Source organism: Doryrhamphus excisus, chromosome 1 (assembly GCF_030265055.1).
Source record: "Doryrhamphus excisus isolate RoL2022-K1 chromosome 1, RoL_Dexc_1.0, whole genome shotgun sequence".
Taxonomy (NCBI): Eukaryota; Metazoa; Chordata; class Actinopteri; order Syngnathiformes; family Syngnathidae; genus Doryrhamphus; species Doryrhamphus excisus.
Window position 1 is genome coordinate 32,667,531 of NC_080466.1, and position 17,954 is coordinate 32,685,484.

General features: G+C 44.8%; 2 protein-coding genes across 2 annotated transcripts; both read right to left on the reverse strand.

The window, feature by feature from the left end:
- Positions 1–683: 683 nt before the first annotated feature.
- Positions 684–14,735, reverse strand: ranbp9 (RAN binding protein 9). Its single transcript, XM_058077783.1, has 14 exons — positions 14,074–14,735; positions 10,343–10,454; positions 6,780–6,832; positions 3,809–3,976; positions 3,707–3,729; positions 3,202–3,386; positions 2,551–2,663; positions 2,331–2,439; positions 2,084–2,238; positions 1,860–2,013; positions 1,662–1,783; positions 1,430–1,581; positions 1,095–1,206; positions 684–1,000 (listed from the first exon to the last, which is right to left on the reverse strand). The coding sequence occupies exons 1-14, from the start codon at positions 14,288–14,290 to the stop codon at positions 870–872; spliced, it is 1,806 nt and encodes a 601-aa protein (XP_057933766.1). The 5' UTR covers positions 14,291–14,735; the 3' UTR covers positions 684–869.
- Positions 14,736–15,227: 492 nt separating this feature from the next.
- rnf182 (ring finger protein 182) lies at positions 15,228–17,336 on the reverse strand. The gene has a single exon (XM_058080184.1). The coding sequence runs from the start codon at positions 17,188–17,190 to the stop codon at positions 16,336–16,338; it is 855 nt and encodes a 284-aa protein (XP_057936167.1). The 5' UTR covers positions 17,191–17,336; the 3' UTR covers positions 15,228–16,335.
- Positions 17,337–17,954: the final 618 nt, after the last annotated feature.

A 17,954-nucleotide genomic window follows, 5' to 3' on the forward strand; every position in this document is an offset into this window, starting at 1 on the left:
AGACATCAATTTGAACTGCTGAGAGGGGAACGTTCTTAATTAGAACATCCAACATGCCTTTTTTGGGGTGGGGGGGCAGATAGTGGTGGTCGTTCCAGCCAAAGTAAATATTTGATCTATCTATACAAGTCCATTTGCTTGATATATAAATGTTAACATGTGCACACTGGCTGGCGTGATGGCGTCCTTTATTCGAATAAATGGGAGGAGCTTGCTGGAGCTCAACACAAACTGAATGCAATAATAATTCATATGAGCGTCACTGTAAACCTGCACAAACTAAAAAGTAAGAGCACCGCCCACTCGTGCCCCCTTGCATTTTCCAACACTACTCCCCCTTCAAAACAAACTCATACAAAAATAAAAGCGGGAATGTCTCCCCAGTCAGCAGAGGGAGGGGGCATCTCTAATCAATGTTCAGCGCCACCTAGTGGTCTGCATTCACCCGGGTGTTGCAAGACGGCGGGCAGCCGTGGATGTGGATCTGTTTTCTTGTTTGGAGAGGGGGTGGGGCTGATTCCAATGGCCACAATTTCTGCAGCCGTGTTGGGTTGAGAGGCTCTTAGGAGATTCAAGTTGGCTACGCTCGGCTGTCACACCATCAGTCAGTAAGGGGGGGTAGCCAGTGGGACTGGTGTCTATTTACCATGTAAAGGGAGGCTGTGTGTGTATTTATGTATATATTCTTTTTGTGTGTGTGTGTGTGTGTCCAGAAACCCCTGATCCTTTTAACCCACTAATGGCTGAACACAACGTCAGCAAGATGGTTTCTACAGTACAGCTCTACTGCTAAATAAAGTAGGCGGGGGCTGGGAAGAGCACATTTCTGGACTGTGTGTGTGTGCGCGTGCGTGTGCTCAAATGTGGGGCTAGTGCAGATAATCGTCCACGGCGGCGAAGGCGCAGGAGCCGCTGCCTGTTCGTGCCATGATGGCGAGGCACTGGGCAGCCTGACCCACGGCCTGAGCCAGGGGGGGCTGCTTCGGCAGGTTGTGTGTCTCTGGAAGGGAGGAGATCCAAATATGAATCAATCAGGCCGGTGGTCCAGCCCCACTGGGCCGTCGTGGTCATGCCCTGACACCCTGATGCCCTACCTAATATTGCACTGTTGAGGGTGGAGCACACAGGTTCTCTCTGGATGGCATCCAGCTGGTAGCCCACCGGGCTGTTCCAGGGGTCCGAGTAGGCCAACAGGCTGAAGGCATCCTGCAGCACAAGACAAATGTTAAAAATGTCATGCCGTCTTTACCCCCACCAAGGCTAAAGATGATTTAGCATGATTATGTTACAGCTTCACTGATTTACACTAAACATTTCATCTTGGTCGTTAGTGTTATGTGCACTGCTGCCACCTACAGGAGAGGAGTGGAAGGAGGACATGTTTAAAATGGTCTGTTAGCTTAGCATGCTGTTAAGGTGTTTTGGGCACCTTGAGCATCTTCTTGTTGGCAGAGTTCTTCCCGCACTCGCGGCGGAGATGTTCGCTCATGCTCTGCAGCTCTCTGCCAAAGTGGATCATCCTTTCGATGGCTGCCTGACTGCCGCCGCAGAGCTGCCGCTTGAACTGAGCAGACTCCACCTCTGTACAGTCGATAGCAAAGATGGCGCGTTACGTGACGCCGCTTTGACCAAGCACAACCACACTGCATGCCAAGCGATACCCATGTCGGCGTCGCATTCGTCAGGCTCAGCCACATGTTTGGAGCTGCCATTCAGGAAGCCGTTGGAGGAGGACTCCGTGACACCGTTGGTGAAGTGATCCACCTCCATGTCTACGTCGTTGCTGAGAGAAGACGTCAGAAGGTGCCAGTCAGTCCCGTGCACACAGGTTGATGTGATAGGAAAAGCGGAAATGTCACCTGGTCAGAGGCGGCTGGCTGCAGCTTCCGTTCAGGCTGATGTCAGATGCTGGGGGGGTGGAGCCTGAGCCTGGGGGGCCAGGCTTGTGGCTGTTAGGGGAGGAGCTGTGGCTCTTATTGGATGTCACTCCATTACAGCAGTTACTGTCAAAGCCTATGAGCACAGTGAGGCACCATCTCAACCACTGTTGGGGTGGGGGGGCACATTCGGCTCACATACATACCTGTCAGGTAGGACTGTGAGCTGCCAGCTTTGTGGGTGGGGCTGCTGAAGTGACGGGGTGAGCCAGGGTAACTGTCCTGAGATTTGGGGCTGCGGCCTCCCAGACACCGCACCTCACTGTCTGTCCCGTTGACCATCTCAATGAACTGTCTAACCCTGGAGGGGGGGCGAGGGAGGAGTGTTATTTCAAATGTCATTCAATTGTGTGGAGACAGACTTCAGGTGCATATGGATCATAAGGGACCTACTTGAGCATGAAAAGCAGGTCTGGGTTCCTCTCCAGGAGATTTGGATAGAGCTGCTGGGTGGTCTCGATAGCCTCGCCCATCCGACCTGACAGCACCAGCTTCTGGATCTCTGCAAACAACCAATCAGCACATTTATGACAAAGCAAAGAAACCTTGGTTTTCACAATACTTTCATACAGGTGAGTGTAGTGTCGCATCATGTGGTCATGGAGGGACTCACTCTGTCGGTTCTTGATGGAGGCTAGCTCCTCGTGCACGGCCTGGTCGGTGGTCTTGGCAAAGGCTTCAGCGGTGGCACAGTAACTATGGTGAACCAGGTAGGATGCCACCATCCTGTCAGGACAAGAAAATGTCAGTGGATGGCAATATGACAGGACCCTAAAGCACTCTGCGTCCAGCAGCCTGACAACTTCCTGTTTTAATCCCACGCCATGAGGAGAGTGGAGGACAGCAGGCCCAACAAATGCAGATTAAATCCAGCCAGGACAAGTAATCATAGCAACACACAGTTAATCCCATCAGGACATGACATAAGCACAGATCCTATCCTACAGAGGCCTGCACATGATGATGATGATGATGGATAAAATTGACCTGATGCACCAGTTTGAGAGAGGACATCCGTCTGGTCCTGTACACGATATTCAAGCCATCAGAAAAAGTGCTCTTGTACATTATTTAGCAGATGTATGTTTCTAAAGGAAGTGGCCGCTTGTCACAACTCCAGTAGAAAAACAACAATGCCTTGCAGTAGTAAAAAGGCAGCTGCGTCCATGGCAACCCTGCACATCAATAATAGTGGTGACTCGTTTCCAGATGCTCACATGACAAGCAAGCATCTAAGCCCAAAACGTGCTGTCGATCCTCTTACTTTTGGATCATGGACTGCCACTCGCCCTCACGCTCTCCGATGGGGAAGCGATCAATCTGCGCTTGGATCTTTGTCCTCCACTCGCGCATGTAGTCCTCAATGTCAAAGACAAATGGGTGCTGGCCAAAGTTGGCGTCGACCACCTCCCCTGGAGTCTGCAGGCCCACAGTGGGGTACAAGTTGGGCTGCAGGACAGAGAAAGGTTCTGAAAGAGCTTGACAGGACGGGATTCTACATACATGGAGATATGACAGCATTGTGACAGTAATCCAGGAGACTTGGTCTCTATTCAATAAGCACAGAGGTCAGAAATGCAGATATGAATGGTTGGCTCACGGTTGTGCTGAGCAATAGATTGTTACTTCGATGACTACAAGAACATCCATGCCGTCAAATACTGCAAACCAAATGTCCACATGAAGCTCTCCTTTCTAGCTGCCAGGATACGCAACACCAGCTACACATTCATGTATGTATGTGGAAGAAGAAGAAGGTGAGTACTTACCGGCAGGTCTGTGAAGGCGATCCCTGCACAGGAACAGACACAGTCAGCATGGAAAAGGAGAGCAGAACAGACAGTGGAGGAAAAAAAACACTTCCTGCTTACCGAGGCTGTGCCCATTCTTTGTGTAGAAGCAAGTGTTGTTGATCAGATTGACGCAGCAGCCGATCACATCACCCGTCGTAAACGTGGGCCCGTATGGCTGACCGGTGCCAGAGGAGCAGAAGGAGTGGCCATCGTCTCCATGGTAACCGTACGAGTGCTTGTCCCAACCTGACAACATGTGACACAGAGAAGATAAGTGATGATCGTCTGACATTCTACGAGTGACTTTCATCACAGGAAACCCAGCACCGCCCACTTGCGTAGAGTGCTCCTAATTAGCATGCATGCATCAGTGTGTTTGTTATCTTCACATGAGGAGACAAGCTCATGGGCGGGTCCACAGACTGTTTGGTCTGATAAGCTCAACCATGCTAGTGCCAGGTGGCAACAGAATTACAAAATATTAAGGCATTTTTCAGATTCCATGTTGAATTAAAAATGAGGCTTTCCGCCACCCACAGAAAGGCAGAATGTGATTTGAAGACCTTATATTGGACGTATAGGCCTGTGAATATTCTCATTCAACCAGGTCATTGGACTCCCAGGGCAGTCAATCTATCACAACCGGACTTGGATCTATACCTTGGCTGGGCCTAATGCAGTGGCCCACCAATTGTGCCTTTACTTAAACATACATCAGGTGTACAAAGTGAGGGACTGGGGCCATTTGCTGCCCACAGTTAAATTTTTCTTGGGCATATTCTATTAAAATATTTAAAAAATTGTAATTTTATCGGTAGACGAGTGGTTAGTGTGCAGGCCTCACAGCTAGGAGACCCGAGTTCGATTCCACCCTCAGCCATCTCTGTGTGGAGTTTGCATGTTCTCCCCGTGCATGCGTGGGTTTTCTCCAGGTACTCTGGTTTCCTCCCCCATTCCAAAAACATGCTAGGTTAATTGGCCACACCAAATTGTCCATAGGTATGAATGTGGGTGGGAAAGGTTGTTTGTCTATATGTGCCACCAGTCCAGGGTATAACCCGCCTGGGCTCCAGCACCCCCACGACCCTCGTGAGAATAAGCGGTAGAAAATGATGAATGAATGTAATGTTATTTGAAATAGTTGACAGATTGAATGTTAAAGGGGACCTATTATACTTTTTCCACTTTCCTGACATATAAATGTTGTATTCTTAAGTTAAACAATGCCAAAGTTTCAGATAATGAGGTGTGCACATTTGGAAGTGAACTGTTAAAGAAGTTTGGGATGGCTCTGAATACTCTGTTTCAAAGAGTTTTTTCTAACACCGGCTCACTGTGATGAGCCGGACTACCATATATGGGCGTTCCCGGGTCCAAGTACAAGATTTCACCGTGCTAGCACAGAGCTAACACTAATGGCTTCCAGGAAATATTTGTTGAGGTTTGAACTTGCCTAAAGAGGCAATCATCAGGCAGAAGTGGTTGGAGTTGCAGATTGCTGACCAGCAAGACAAAAATATGGGATATGGAAAATATAGAATATTGTGACCATGCAAAGCTGGACTATCCGCCAAACCGTTGCTGAAGCCCAATGGCTTTCCAGCGTTACGTGGTCATGTTGAGTCAGAAGCGCAAGCTCAAAGTAACAATTTAATTTAGCATTGTCCTAACTGTCTTTATTTTGGGCAAGTAAGCGGTTGTTTGTGTAACATCATTGTGTGCATACAGGAAGCGTCTCACCTGCATGCAGGCTAATTACAAGCTCATCAATGTCTGGAGTTGCCAATAGCCTTTTCCACCACAATTAGTGGATCAACCAGAGTTTATTTAAACACAGGTAGTCCCCCAAAAAACATTATTATAACATGACCAAATTTACACTGTCGATATTGTATCAAGATTGTCTGCACTCAATAAACGCTGAACTATGTTCCCACTCTGAGTTCATACACAGTAAGTCAGGGGTCTCCAACCAGTAGCTCATGAGCTACCGCTAGATCCTAACCACTTTTCAAGTAGCGCTTTAACGGTTTATTCATTTATCAACTCCTATACCAAAGTCCTCAGTAGCAGTCAGGAGTGTGACCAATCACATCGGCGTGGGCATGTCTGGAGGCGGGCCGTGGGAATACATTAAAACACACTGTTTGGGAAAGCCAAGGAAATACAGCTGAAATAGGTGCAGATTCTGGAAGATCTAGAAAGCTTTCTGCGCGGGTTATCGTGTGGAGCAAGTCTATAGTCTACAACTCAATACAAAGAGCCACAAAATGAGCATAATAGGTCCCCTTTACAAGATGTTACACTAACACTTACTTCACTTTGTCGACTATTAAGACAAAACATAAAACTTTGGTTGTTTTTCCTTGAAATATATTTAGCAACTTTTCATATTTGGACCTAAATTTGGTTGGGTTGAGCATTTTTAATAAAGTGGACTCTGCATTTGTTGTATGTGGACCTGTGTGGAAAAAGTTTGGACACCTTTGTAACATGAGGCTCCTCCCTGACATAGGTCAGGTGAAGTACTGCAACATCTCTATCAATCCTGCGTAAATAAACAAGTTACAGCGTACAAGTGAACCACAACTTTGTTGTTTATCTTTCCGCTGAGGTCATCACCAAGGAATTACACCGCAATATGTTTTACGCTGCAAAGAACAAAACCAGTTTGCGACATCTGAATGTAGGTTAGGTAACACCCACTGGTACACTCCCCATTATTACACACTAGGTACAGAGTCAAAACAGGGGCTGTAGCAAATGTTTCAAGAATTTATTATAAAAGGGTTTTAAAAATGTACTTTCACAAAGATACTTTCATAAAGTATCATGGAGTATTCGGTTGACACTGTCAAAGATTCAATCCGTAACTATGTTTATTATTGTGTTTGACGTGTATGTTCTTCTGATATATTTACATCATGTCATGTGTAGTAATGCTGTTCCACATGCTAAAGCTAGGCTAACAAAGCAACAGTTGGTTACACTTACTGATGTCGTAAGAAGCACAATCAAAAGGTTGGGTGTGGCGCTGGTGTCAACTTACCAGGCAGTCTGTTCATGTTGACGCCCTGAGCGGAGAGGCCGATGCCCATGTACCTGTGGCCACAGGAAGCATGCACAGACAGAGAGAGAAGACTGTGATTGCTGCATTTTCTCAAACCATCCCTTCCTTTCACCTCCAAGTAGTCACTCCCTCCTAAATGACACATCAACTTCACAAACTCAACAAGTATGACTTGTATACACTGGAAGCTTTTCATTTGGGCTGCAGAGAAAAGGTTTAAAAAAATAAAAAACCCATAAACTAATAACGGGGTGGTTTGTGAATGTAGCTTGTTGTTCCAACTGCGTACAGCAGGTGGCAGTATGTATCGTAACGCTTCTTAACACACCTCATACACACCAAGTGTGTCAGAGAATAAAAGGATGTATCAGGAGGGATCAGTGTTGCCAACTTTGTGACTTTGTCGCTACATTTAATGGGTATTCAGAACCCTCAAAATACTTACAATCTTGAATACTTTTGAGAAATTGAAGTTTGATTTTAATACAGTGTACTCACATTATTATGCCATATATCCTTACGTTCATAAAATATGGTCTTAAAATGTTGACAATAATATTGTTTATTTGTAGGACAATTTTCATCCAGCCTAATTTGTTATCGTAACTGTATGTATGTATAGTTGTGTTCAAAATTATTCAATCCCCACTGCAATAATGCGTTCTAGCAAGGTTGCCTTTCTTTTTTTTGTTTTAATCTTAACCTTTTACCATCTTTAAACTTGGGTACCTCCCTCTGATAAGTCCTGTGGTAGTTCCTCAGCTGTCACACGACGATTTTTCTCCACCTTTCGCTTTAGGTACCGGACAACAGTCGCTGGCAGCATCCTCTTTCTGCCGCGCCCAGGTTGTGGTTCCACTGTGCCTTGAGCTTTAAATTTGCAAATAATGCTTCAGATTGTGTCCTTTGAAACTTTGCTATGTTGCCATGTTGAATTCCTTTGCTATGTTTTTTATATCCAAGGCCTTGCTTCTGTAAAGAAATGACCTTCTCTCTTGACTTCTTTGACCATTGCCTGGACTTCACCATGTTGCAAAGACACCACTGACTATCTAGAATAGGGGTGCCCATTACGTCGATCACGATCGACTGGTCGATCGCAAAGGCATTGTGGGTAGATCGCATAGCATTGAAAAAAAAAAGTTGGCGCCAGCCTAGCATCCGTCCTCACAATGACATCTGATCTGACCTTTCTGACACACAGGTCACTGGACATGTGCATACAACTGCAGTACTGCAAAACTACTGCAGTACTGCAAAACTCAAGCTAGTGAGTAAGAAAGGGGATAAAAATGTGTGGAAAAGCCGGACCAAGTAAAAAGCCGAAGACCTAGCACTACCATACGGAGTGGAGGAGGGCTTCTTTTTCAAAATGTCATTTTCGAAGTGCGTTTACCTCATCGGTCAGTCTACAATTGCTTTACCGAAGAAGGAAAATGTGGAGCGCCATTTTCGGACTGTTCATAAAAACTATGACACCGAGTTCCGTCCGAAAAGCAAGCTGAGAAGGCGAAAGGTGAAGGAACTAAAATCCCAGCTGTGTGGACAGCAGTCATTTTTCACACAGCTAACTTCCCAATGCATCCCTGGCTGATTCCATTCAGTGCAAGCAAGGTAAGGTAATGACAAAAACATTTACAGAGTTGGATTGTGCAATATAGGTTGATGCAGTAATGCAAGGTACATCAGCATATACTGTGCATATAAAAATAATAATTTATAAATAATGTGTTTTGCATTTTTTGTAGGTGGTGGATCAATTTGACTCTGTCATGCCATAAGTAGCTCTAAGGCTGAAAAAGTGTGCGCACGCCTGGTCTAGAAGGATTCATTTAGTCAGTGAGCAAACCACTAAAAGGGCATTTGTTATTGTATTAGAAAAAATATTGTTGTCATTTTAGTTGCATTTAGTTATTTTATAACTCCTTGTAAGATTTTATTATAAACATGATTTCAATCTTTTTTTCAATTTCCGAACACCCTTTCCTGCAATGGAGGTTGAAAGTGATTAGAGTTGTTACTAGGGCTCAAGAAATTGTTGAAACAAGAACATTGTGACAAAAAACGTTTAATCAGTCTGGAAATCCACAGCCGACATACACGCGCGTCTGACACATCGTGTGTTTACGCGACGCAAAAGATGCACTTCAAGTCTATTTTTGTTGCGTTTAAATATAAATTCAGCAGCATACTAGTTGGAGAATCACCAGAAAACAGCTTCTGCTATCAAAATAAACTTTTCTAACAAAAAAAGTTTGAAAGACCCTACGTTATGTAACCAGCGCTCATTGCAACAAAGACGATGGATGGCGAACAATTCATCTTTGAAGTGGAGAAATGTAACCTTTTATATGAGCCAAAACACCAGTTTTACAAGGACAACATAAAAAGAAAAGGGATGGCTCTCAATAACAACTTTAGATATTGATGGCAAGTTATTGACACATAATCGCATGTGCTTTTGTTTCGCTAGCACAAGAGCTGGGGGATACGCGACGCTGAGCTACTTAAATCAACGCGTGTAAAACGCTACATGGACGCAACGTACACGATACGCATCTGCTGTGATTTCAGGGTTAGCAAGCACCGTCAGTGAGTCAGTGCTGTGCACTTAACAATGCATGTAAATCCAGATTAGACGAGTCAATTGTGTGCATCCTCTTTTACCATTTTAGCTGGGAGCAGTACCTGACAGCCATTTTGTGTCACACGTCATCTTGCATGTAACACTTAATTCATGGATTATGGCGCAGCGCCACGGTAAAATTAAACGGAAATTAGGGTTGTGTTTTTTAAGTGAAAATGTTAATAGTGCATTGGTGTGAAAATGTTTGCCCCCTTTGTCACACAGATCAAACTAATTTAAATATTAGTCAATGACAACACAACTGAAGACATTTTTTAAGAGCCGTCCCTCTCGATACGGGGAATTTTTGATGATTTTGACCCACCTCAAAAGCCTTTGAACAAAATACTTTTTAGAAAGCATGTGTCCCATTACATCTGGCATAAAAGTAACGCTGCATTTCAGAAAAAGAACATCACAGCAACGGATTGTCCTGCTGCAGAACCCAAGTGTGTTTCAGCTAGAGGTCATGAGCAGATGGCCTGCATTTATCACAGCAAGCCTTCCAGGTCCTGAAGCAGCAAAACAGCCCTGGACCATCACACTACCACCATATTTTACCATGATCCAGAGTACACCACCTCTGAATGGCTGGAGAAAAACTAAATCAAGACTTTGGAGTGGCCTAGTCAAAGCCCTGACCTGATAACAGGTAGGCCATGTAGGTTTTGTGTTCAGTTGTGTCGTCATTGACAAATAACATTTGTTTGATGATCTGAAACATTTAGGTGACAAACATGAGCAAAAAATAAGAAATCAGGATGGGGGCAAAAAAACACTGACACCATTGTAGCTTGAGGGTATTTTTCAAAGCACAGCAATAATCAAGAGTGTTTGAAAACAGGTCTAAATAGAGCGTTAATGAGGTCACAGAGAGTCAGTGTAGCAAGGACAAACAAAGCATGCATCTTCCTACCCGTCTCGGCCTTTGCTGATGATCTTCACCTCAAAGTAGTAAACGCCGCACGCCGCCGGAATGGGGTGAGTGGCCCGGACGGATGCCGCATCTTTCGGTGTCTTGCCGTGACCTTCGGGAGGGAGACACCACGATAACGCCACAGCTTGTTTTTTTCCCACAGGGTACATTCATATACGCATAGATGAGCCCTCTTTTCTATGCTGATGTCTTGTTTGGGCCAAGAGTTGAACAGGACAAACAAGACTACATATACATTACTACTCATTATACTCCAATTACTATCCCTGTCACTGTGTGCATTGTTCTCTCATCACAACCTCAACCCCTCAGTGTTTCACATACATTCCTGATGCATTCACATATGAATTTGGACCGCCTGGTCACCACTGCTCATAAACACATTACCTTGACACTGTCTGTCAATGTTGTTAAACTCCACACTGTAAGTGACGGTTTGCATTATAACTGCTTCTTAACACACCTCATACGTATCCGGCCTGATAATACCGGATGAGACGACAATAAGACGACTTGCCAAAAATCTAGCGACGTTTGCCGTCTTTTGGGAGGCTGACATGAAAGCATGGATTGATTCTCTGAACAAGCAGAGGGTACTGCCCACCAAAAAGCACTCATGGGTGGCTTGTGTGTTTGTGACTCACAAAAAAATGACAAAAAAGAAGAAAGTTCATTTGTATGTCTAATAGGGCTGTTAATCAATAAAAGTATTAACAGCATTTGGCCTATAGTTGACTCAAAATTAAGTGTAAAAAATCGGTGGGCGAGTGGTTAGCATGTAGGTCAGCAGATGGGCAAGACCTGGGAGTTTGCATGTTCTCCCCGTGCATGCGTGGGTTTTCTCCGGGTACTCCATTTTCCTCCCACATTCCAAAAACATGCTAGGTTAATTGGCCACTCCAAATTGTCCATAGGTATGAATGTGAGTGTGAATGGTTGTTTGTCTATATGTGCCCTGTGATTGGCTGGCCACCAGTCCAGGGTGTACCCTGCCTCTGGCCCAAAGTCAGCTGGGATAGGCTCCAGCATACACAAGACCCTAGTGTGGATAAGTGGCGAAGACAAATGATGGACGGAAGTTTTCATCCCAAGTAGGGATGTAAATCCCTCTGTGGTAAACGATTTGATAAGCATCGTGATACATAGGTTGGGATAAAACACAACTATTCGATATGATTAAACGGTTACATTTGTTGATGCAGATCAGTGGTCACCAAACTTTTTGAGCCACAAATACCTGGTCTCAGCCGTGTATCCGTATCCGTCTCTTCGAGACGCTCCCCTCTGGCAGGAGGCTGCGGTCCATCAGGACCAAAACCTCACGCCACAAGAACAGTTTCTTCCCGTCTGCTGTCAGCCTCATCAACAAGGCCCGGAACCCCACCTGACACTCTTCACACCCCACCTCTGCCTCATCCTGCCACTTTGACACTTTCATTGTATACGTTACATTAACGCTCAGTTTGGACTCTTAGGAAAAACAATCAGACTGCACTTCCGGAATAACAAACAAAAACAGACTGTGTACATATATTTATACTGTTATTCTGTATATTTTGTATTTTCATATTTTGTATCCTCATTCTTTTTTAATAGATGTGTATGCACCTACTACACCAAAACAAATTCCTAGTATGTGTTTGATCATACATGGCAATAAACCTTTTCTGATTCTGATTCTGTACCTGCGCAAGATCTACCCCCCATATACATATAAGTACACACACTGTCAAAATAAAAATGCCCATTTTATAAAGGTGTCATTCTTACAGTATTTTCAAATCTGTAAAAAAGAGCACATCATATCCCCAAGCATGTTGTAGGGCAGGGGTCCCCAAACGCTCAGGCATAATGAGAAAAAAAATGACAAAATAACAATAATTTGTAAATAACTACATAAAATATGACTTCCTGTAAAAGGATAGAAATTATGGAAATATGAGCCTTTACTTTATTTAAAAACAATAAATGGAGTTTTTGCATGGTTGACGTGAGTAGCAACTTTGACAGTCCTCGAACTCACTTACATATTGCACAGATAGATTATAGTCTATTTTCCGCTTTTTCTTTTGCCTCATATTTGGTCCCAGATGCTGATAATATGTGGGAATGCATAAAGGTCAGATATGATGACCTTACTGAGTCCTAATGTGCATATTTCTGCATTGCAAAAAAAACTAATTCCAGGCTGATACTGGTGGAGGGTGGGTCTGTATTCATTTAGTGCTTTTAATTTGATGTGGTTCCTGTCATAGTTTTGCACAAAACATAATAAATAAGTTACATTCGATTGCTAATATTGAAGATACATTTACATAAATATCTTAAATAAAATTCACCCAGAATGTGTACTCTGGCGCTAACAAGTGTCTCAGCAACAGCCATGAAACTGCAAGCCTGCGTGTGCACGATGACACGCACAAGCATAAAATTAAACAAGCACAGATCATGTGTGATCATTAATCATGTTGATCATACACCCTGCTTTGCATATCACCATAGTGTTGCACTGACCAGAGCTCTTCTATTTATGAAATTAAGACAAACTTTTTAGCCGCTTCTTCCCTCGCTGGCCGGAGTTGTCAATAATGTTCGAGGCTATTCCTTCCACTCAGCGAAGTGGACATCGAAACAAGGAATGAAAATAAAATACCCATTTATTGGTCCATTTCTGTTTGATATTTGTTCCTAATTGTGACTCTACATCCACTGCTGCGTTTCAATCACGTATAAAAAAAATAGTGGAATTAAAGCATAATTGTCTGCAAACCATAATTGTTGGGTGACTCACTTGCTTTTTTGTCTCTCCCACAACATTATTCCTCTGTCCTCCAGTGTCTATTACAATTCAATGCACATTTCATGGCAAATTATGCAAATTACACCATGACAACATGAACAACGTCACCACAAATAGATTGCACTCCTGTGGGAAACACTGCCTCGATCCCCTCTCCCTTTCCCTTTCTCTAGAGCAGGGATGGAGAACCACAACCAGCCCATGAGGGTACTTGATCCTCAAAAGAGCCCAACAGTTCACTCACAAATGTCCTTAGCATCGCACTGAAAAACAATTATCTTAAGGTGATTACCAAAACAAAGGGCATTACTTTAGAGTGACAACATGTGGACATGTTGATCTTCGACCAGTGAGTAAAAGGTCAAGGTTAACAGCTGTGTAATGTAACTACTTCAGGTTTTTCTGAAATGACAGAACAGTATAGAAGAACACACCCAGGAAGCACATTACTGCACATCCAACTGTAGCTTTCCTAAAGGCCTTCTTCAGCAAGCTTCAAGATGGCTTTGCTGCAAGACACCTGTGCATCACCAAGGCCCATCTGAGTGTCAGCAAAGACCTGATCCAGCAGGACATGTTGACAAGCGAACACCTGAAAACTCATCAGGTCATTTACTGCATTTCCTGATCCAGCTAGCCTCCAATGCTACATTAGCCTACTAAGAGGACCGATTTGCTTTGAGGCTTTTAGCTAACGTCACATGATGACATCGTTCGCTTAGCTAATAAAGTCAAATGGTGATTTCAGAATATATCTGGCCTTGGCGATTACATCAGACAGTGTCAATGCAGCCTGGAAGCTAACGAGCTGTGAAAATGGAAGCTGCTAGCCTAGCCTACTTTGTTTTTAGCCTAGTCGGAGGCATCTGGCTTCCATCAGCAGGCTAATGTTCGCGATGAGCCGCCCTACCTTTATAGTGCACACGAAGGTTGTTCTGTGACAGCCCGATGTAGCTGAACTTGTCCTTGGGGCTCCAGGAGCGAGGCAGCGGTGTCTCGTTTTCATTGACGGCTGGGTAGAGTCGTCGGAGCCGCCGGTTGAGCTCCTTTTCCTGTTCGTTGAGAGCAGAGTCTCCGTGGACAACCACCGACATGAGGAAGCCGCAGCCTGACGACTGTCCCGACATGGCTACAACCGGACGTTTGCTAAAGTGGCTTGTCAGCAGCAAGCCACAGCTTCTTGCGTCCGTCAAGTTTAGGCAGCAAAGCTAGCTAGCTAGCAGGCTATGCTAACTGGCTCCGCTGGCCGCAGAGAAGCAGCCAGAGCTGGTTAGCCTAGCAGCTAGCCTGGCTAACGTTAGCTCGGCCACCAAAGGCAAAGCGATCGTTGAAAACTACTCAGGTTGACATTAGCGGACAAAGACGACAGTCACTGGAAGAAGACACGCTGCCACATCGGATGACAAGCAGGTGAAAGAAAGGTGCGATGGCGGTCGGATCAAAGTGTCAGCCCGCGTTTAAAGCCAAGCGATGAGAAAAGTCTCAACGAGCTCAAACAGCCCCGATCTTTTGTTTGTTGTCGGAGCCTTATCCTGACATCTGATTGGCTTACGGCTGCCCCGCTCACTTCCGGTTTGTCAGGCGAGGTAAACAGTGAGGACATGAAGACAGATGGTGGACATTCTTACACAGTGGACAACTGTGTCGTCATCGACACTTTACTGACTTGGCCGTGTCGTCATCTGTATTCATCATCGACAAACACGCTGACAATGTGTCCCTTATGATGATTTTAAACGTTACATCCAGGCACATTCATTCATATGCATTATAATCATGCATTATGTTCATATTCATAGTTATTAATATCGCCTATAACATATACGGTTATGGTATTTTATTATTATTATATACATATAGTTTATTATTTTTTCTTATTATTACTATACACAAACTCTTTATTCATGTATTTTTATTATCATGTTATCTATTGATGATTAGGACACATTCTCCTTTCATTTTTCTCCTATTACAAAATGGACAACTAAACACAGGAAGTAATACAAGTGTCAAGGTGAAAATGAACTTTGCGATGCTGTTTCATGTAACGTGTTAAAACATTTGGTATGGTTTAACACGTGTTAAAGCAACCATTGGTATGGTTTATTTCAAATAAACCAAACACATTGTAATGCAAACCAATGCAAATGCAACCAATGATAATTTAACAACATCAAGTATATATCATATTTTAATGCTTGTGTTTCACCACAATTAGCCTCACAAGAAGGCTAAGAAGCATTGAGCAGTCTCTGCGGCCTGCATGTGGGAATGTTGATTGCATCACTAACATGGAATGATGTGACATCCCTACAGGCTGTAAGGAAGAGCGCTTTTAAAACATCATCTTAACCAGCGGAACAAGGACAAAGTGTACGGGGAACTTGTACTTGTTTTAAAGTCCTGTTTGCTCGCCTGGTCGGGTGGAGTTTAACCACACGGCCACAGGGATGGGAAACAGACTTCAAAAACGTGTTATTACTGTGGCGGCCATGTCGTGCATTTTCTGCTATTTATACTCTGGACTTTCTAGCATCTTTTATCACGTGACTTTACTAGTACTTGTATTTTTTATCTCGTTCTTTAAGTTTCCTGTCTAATCACACAGAAGAATGAGGCGAGTGTGGATTGTTGGGGTCATCGATGGCACTTCTTAGGTCACGTGACCTATTACAGCTGTAAGGCGGGGCCATAACATCGCCCTCTGGTGGTACAGTCCAGTACTGAGGAAGTAGCAGGAAGTGCAGCTTCACCTGAGGTGAGGCTCATTAAAACGTCATGTTTGAGCTCGTCAGCCACTTCATATTCTCAGAAGAATCAAATTCTCTTAGTGAAGAGAATTGTTTTAAGATTTTCAGTTACAGCCAGCATATGCTACACACACTGTGATAATATGGACCCTCTAGATAAGAGGATGGAAATCACTTTTTGGTGTTTTTTATTGTTAGACTAAACATGTATTAAACACAAACATCACATGTATGTTCTTTTGTAACTATAAAAGATTGTAATGACCTCCACCCTGGATAAACTGTCACAATGAGGAGGTAGTACAGCGGCCCCTAAAGGCTGAAAAAGACTTTTGTAGACTGATGGGTGAGACCTACACTGCAGGTCTAAATGCTTGCTAGCATCCTACGCTACATGCAGCTTCCCCCATTGGCCCCGTGCACTATGGTGGAATACACCTCCAGACCTCCTGGCAAACACACTGGCAGAAGCCGTAGACCATAACCATGACCAGGCTGGCAGGGACCAGGCTGACCAGCAGCACCCCCGTGGTGGTCTGCTGCATGATGAGAAGGTAGACCCCCATGGGCAGTGAGCTGAAGTAGAGCAGGCCCAGCATCCACACAAGCGCCCGAGCCGAGGTCTGGCACAGGAGCGCGGCGCAGTTCCACAGAGTCCATCTGTGTGTGATGGGCGCCATAGAGTCCTGGTTGGATGAGTAGTTTGTGGCATGGGGTCCATGTGGCCGGTGCGGGGGGTCCTGGCTCAGGGAGGGAGGTGGCGGAGGCTCCATGATGGTGATGACCACAAAGTTAGGAGAACCTCGGATGGAGGAGTAAGCAGAAGGGTCTCCCCCCCTTAAGGAGCTCAAGTTTCTGGGGTCCAGCAGCAGCTCCGTGGTGGTCTCCTGGTGGTACTGAAGGTTCCTGTGATTTTTGCTTTGCAGAGCCAGAATGGCCACCAGGTTGCAGTCATCTGGCAGGCTGCTCGGCGCCTCTTCCAGTAGGGTGGTGACATAGCGGCAGAAGGGGCACACCACGGTACTGGGGAGCGACTCTCCCAGGTCCTGGATCTTCGCAAGACATTTGGCACACAGGCGGTGGCAGCATTCCAGCACCTTCGGCCTGCGACCACCGAGGTTGTAGGCACAGTAGCAGATCTTACACTCCAGCTCCTCCTCACGGCTGCTGAGGTCCTGAGTGGTCTTCACTTCAATCATCTCAGCCCAATGTTTAACTTGAGTGAAGATCAATAGGCGATTCCCAGCAGCTGTGGTCCAGGCTCTGCAAGTGGGCATCCATAGGCCCCCGTTCCGTTCATGAAGACAATCCCTGACTTGTGTGTTGCTTTCAAGATCATGATGCTGGTCCTGTAAAAGTGTGCGGGAAAGACACCGGAAACCTGGAGAGGTTTTTCTAGCTGGAGAGTCTGGTCTTGTCCCTGACCAGGTGGAGGGTCAGAGCTTGTTTGGAGCTGAAGACCTTTCAAGGGGGAGCCTGCAGGCGAGCGTGTGAGGCAGAGAGATAACTGTTAACACAGCAACAAGAGAACAAGGCGAGGATAACAAAGGCCAGCCTGTGCAAACTAGCGCTGGAATTTTCGAGCCGGATCTTTTCTTGCTCAGTGAAATTCAGTCCAATTAGTGACTGACACGACTGACTTTCTATCTCTGTGAGGACATCTCACGTCTCCCCAAAACAAACAACATGAAATCGGCATTCTTAATTATATTTTGTTTTGTGACTGGTTCTATTTCATGTATGTTGGGCACAGGTGGTTCATTCCAGTGTGGAAAGACCTGAGCAGAAGTGAAAAGTGCAGCAGGTTATTGTTCACAAACACAATTCAGCAGCAGGTTGACATCTTGAATCAAGTACAGAACAGCAAAATGGGTCATCTTCTGTTTGAGTCAGTCTGTTGCCAACTAGTGTATTTGTTTGTTTCTTATTGTAGGTTGACCACAGCCGAGTATTTATACTACTGTCAATCTGCTTCTACAAGGAAAATCAGGATTTCAGTTAATAATGTGAGAACACCATAAAAAATGCATTCTGAGTTACA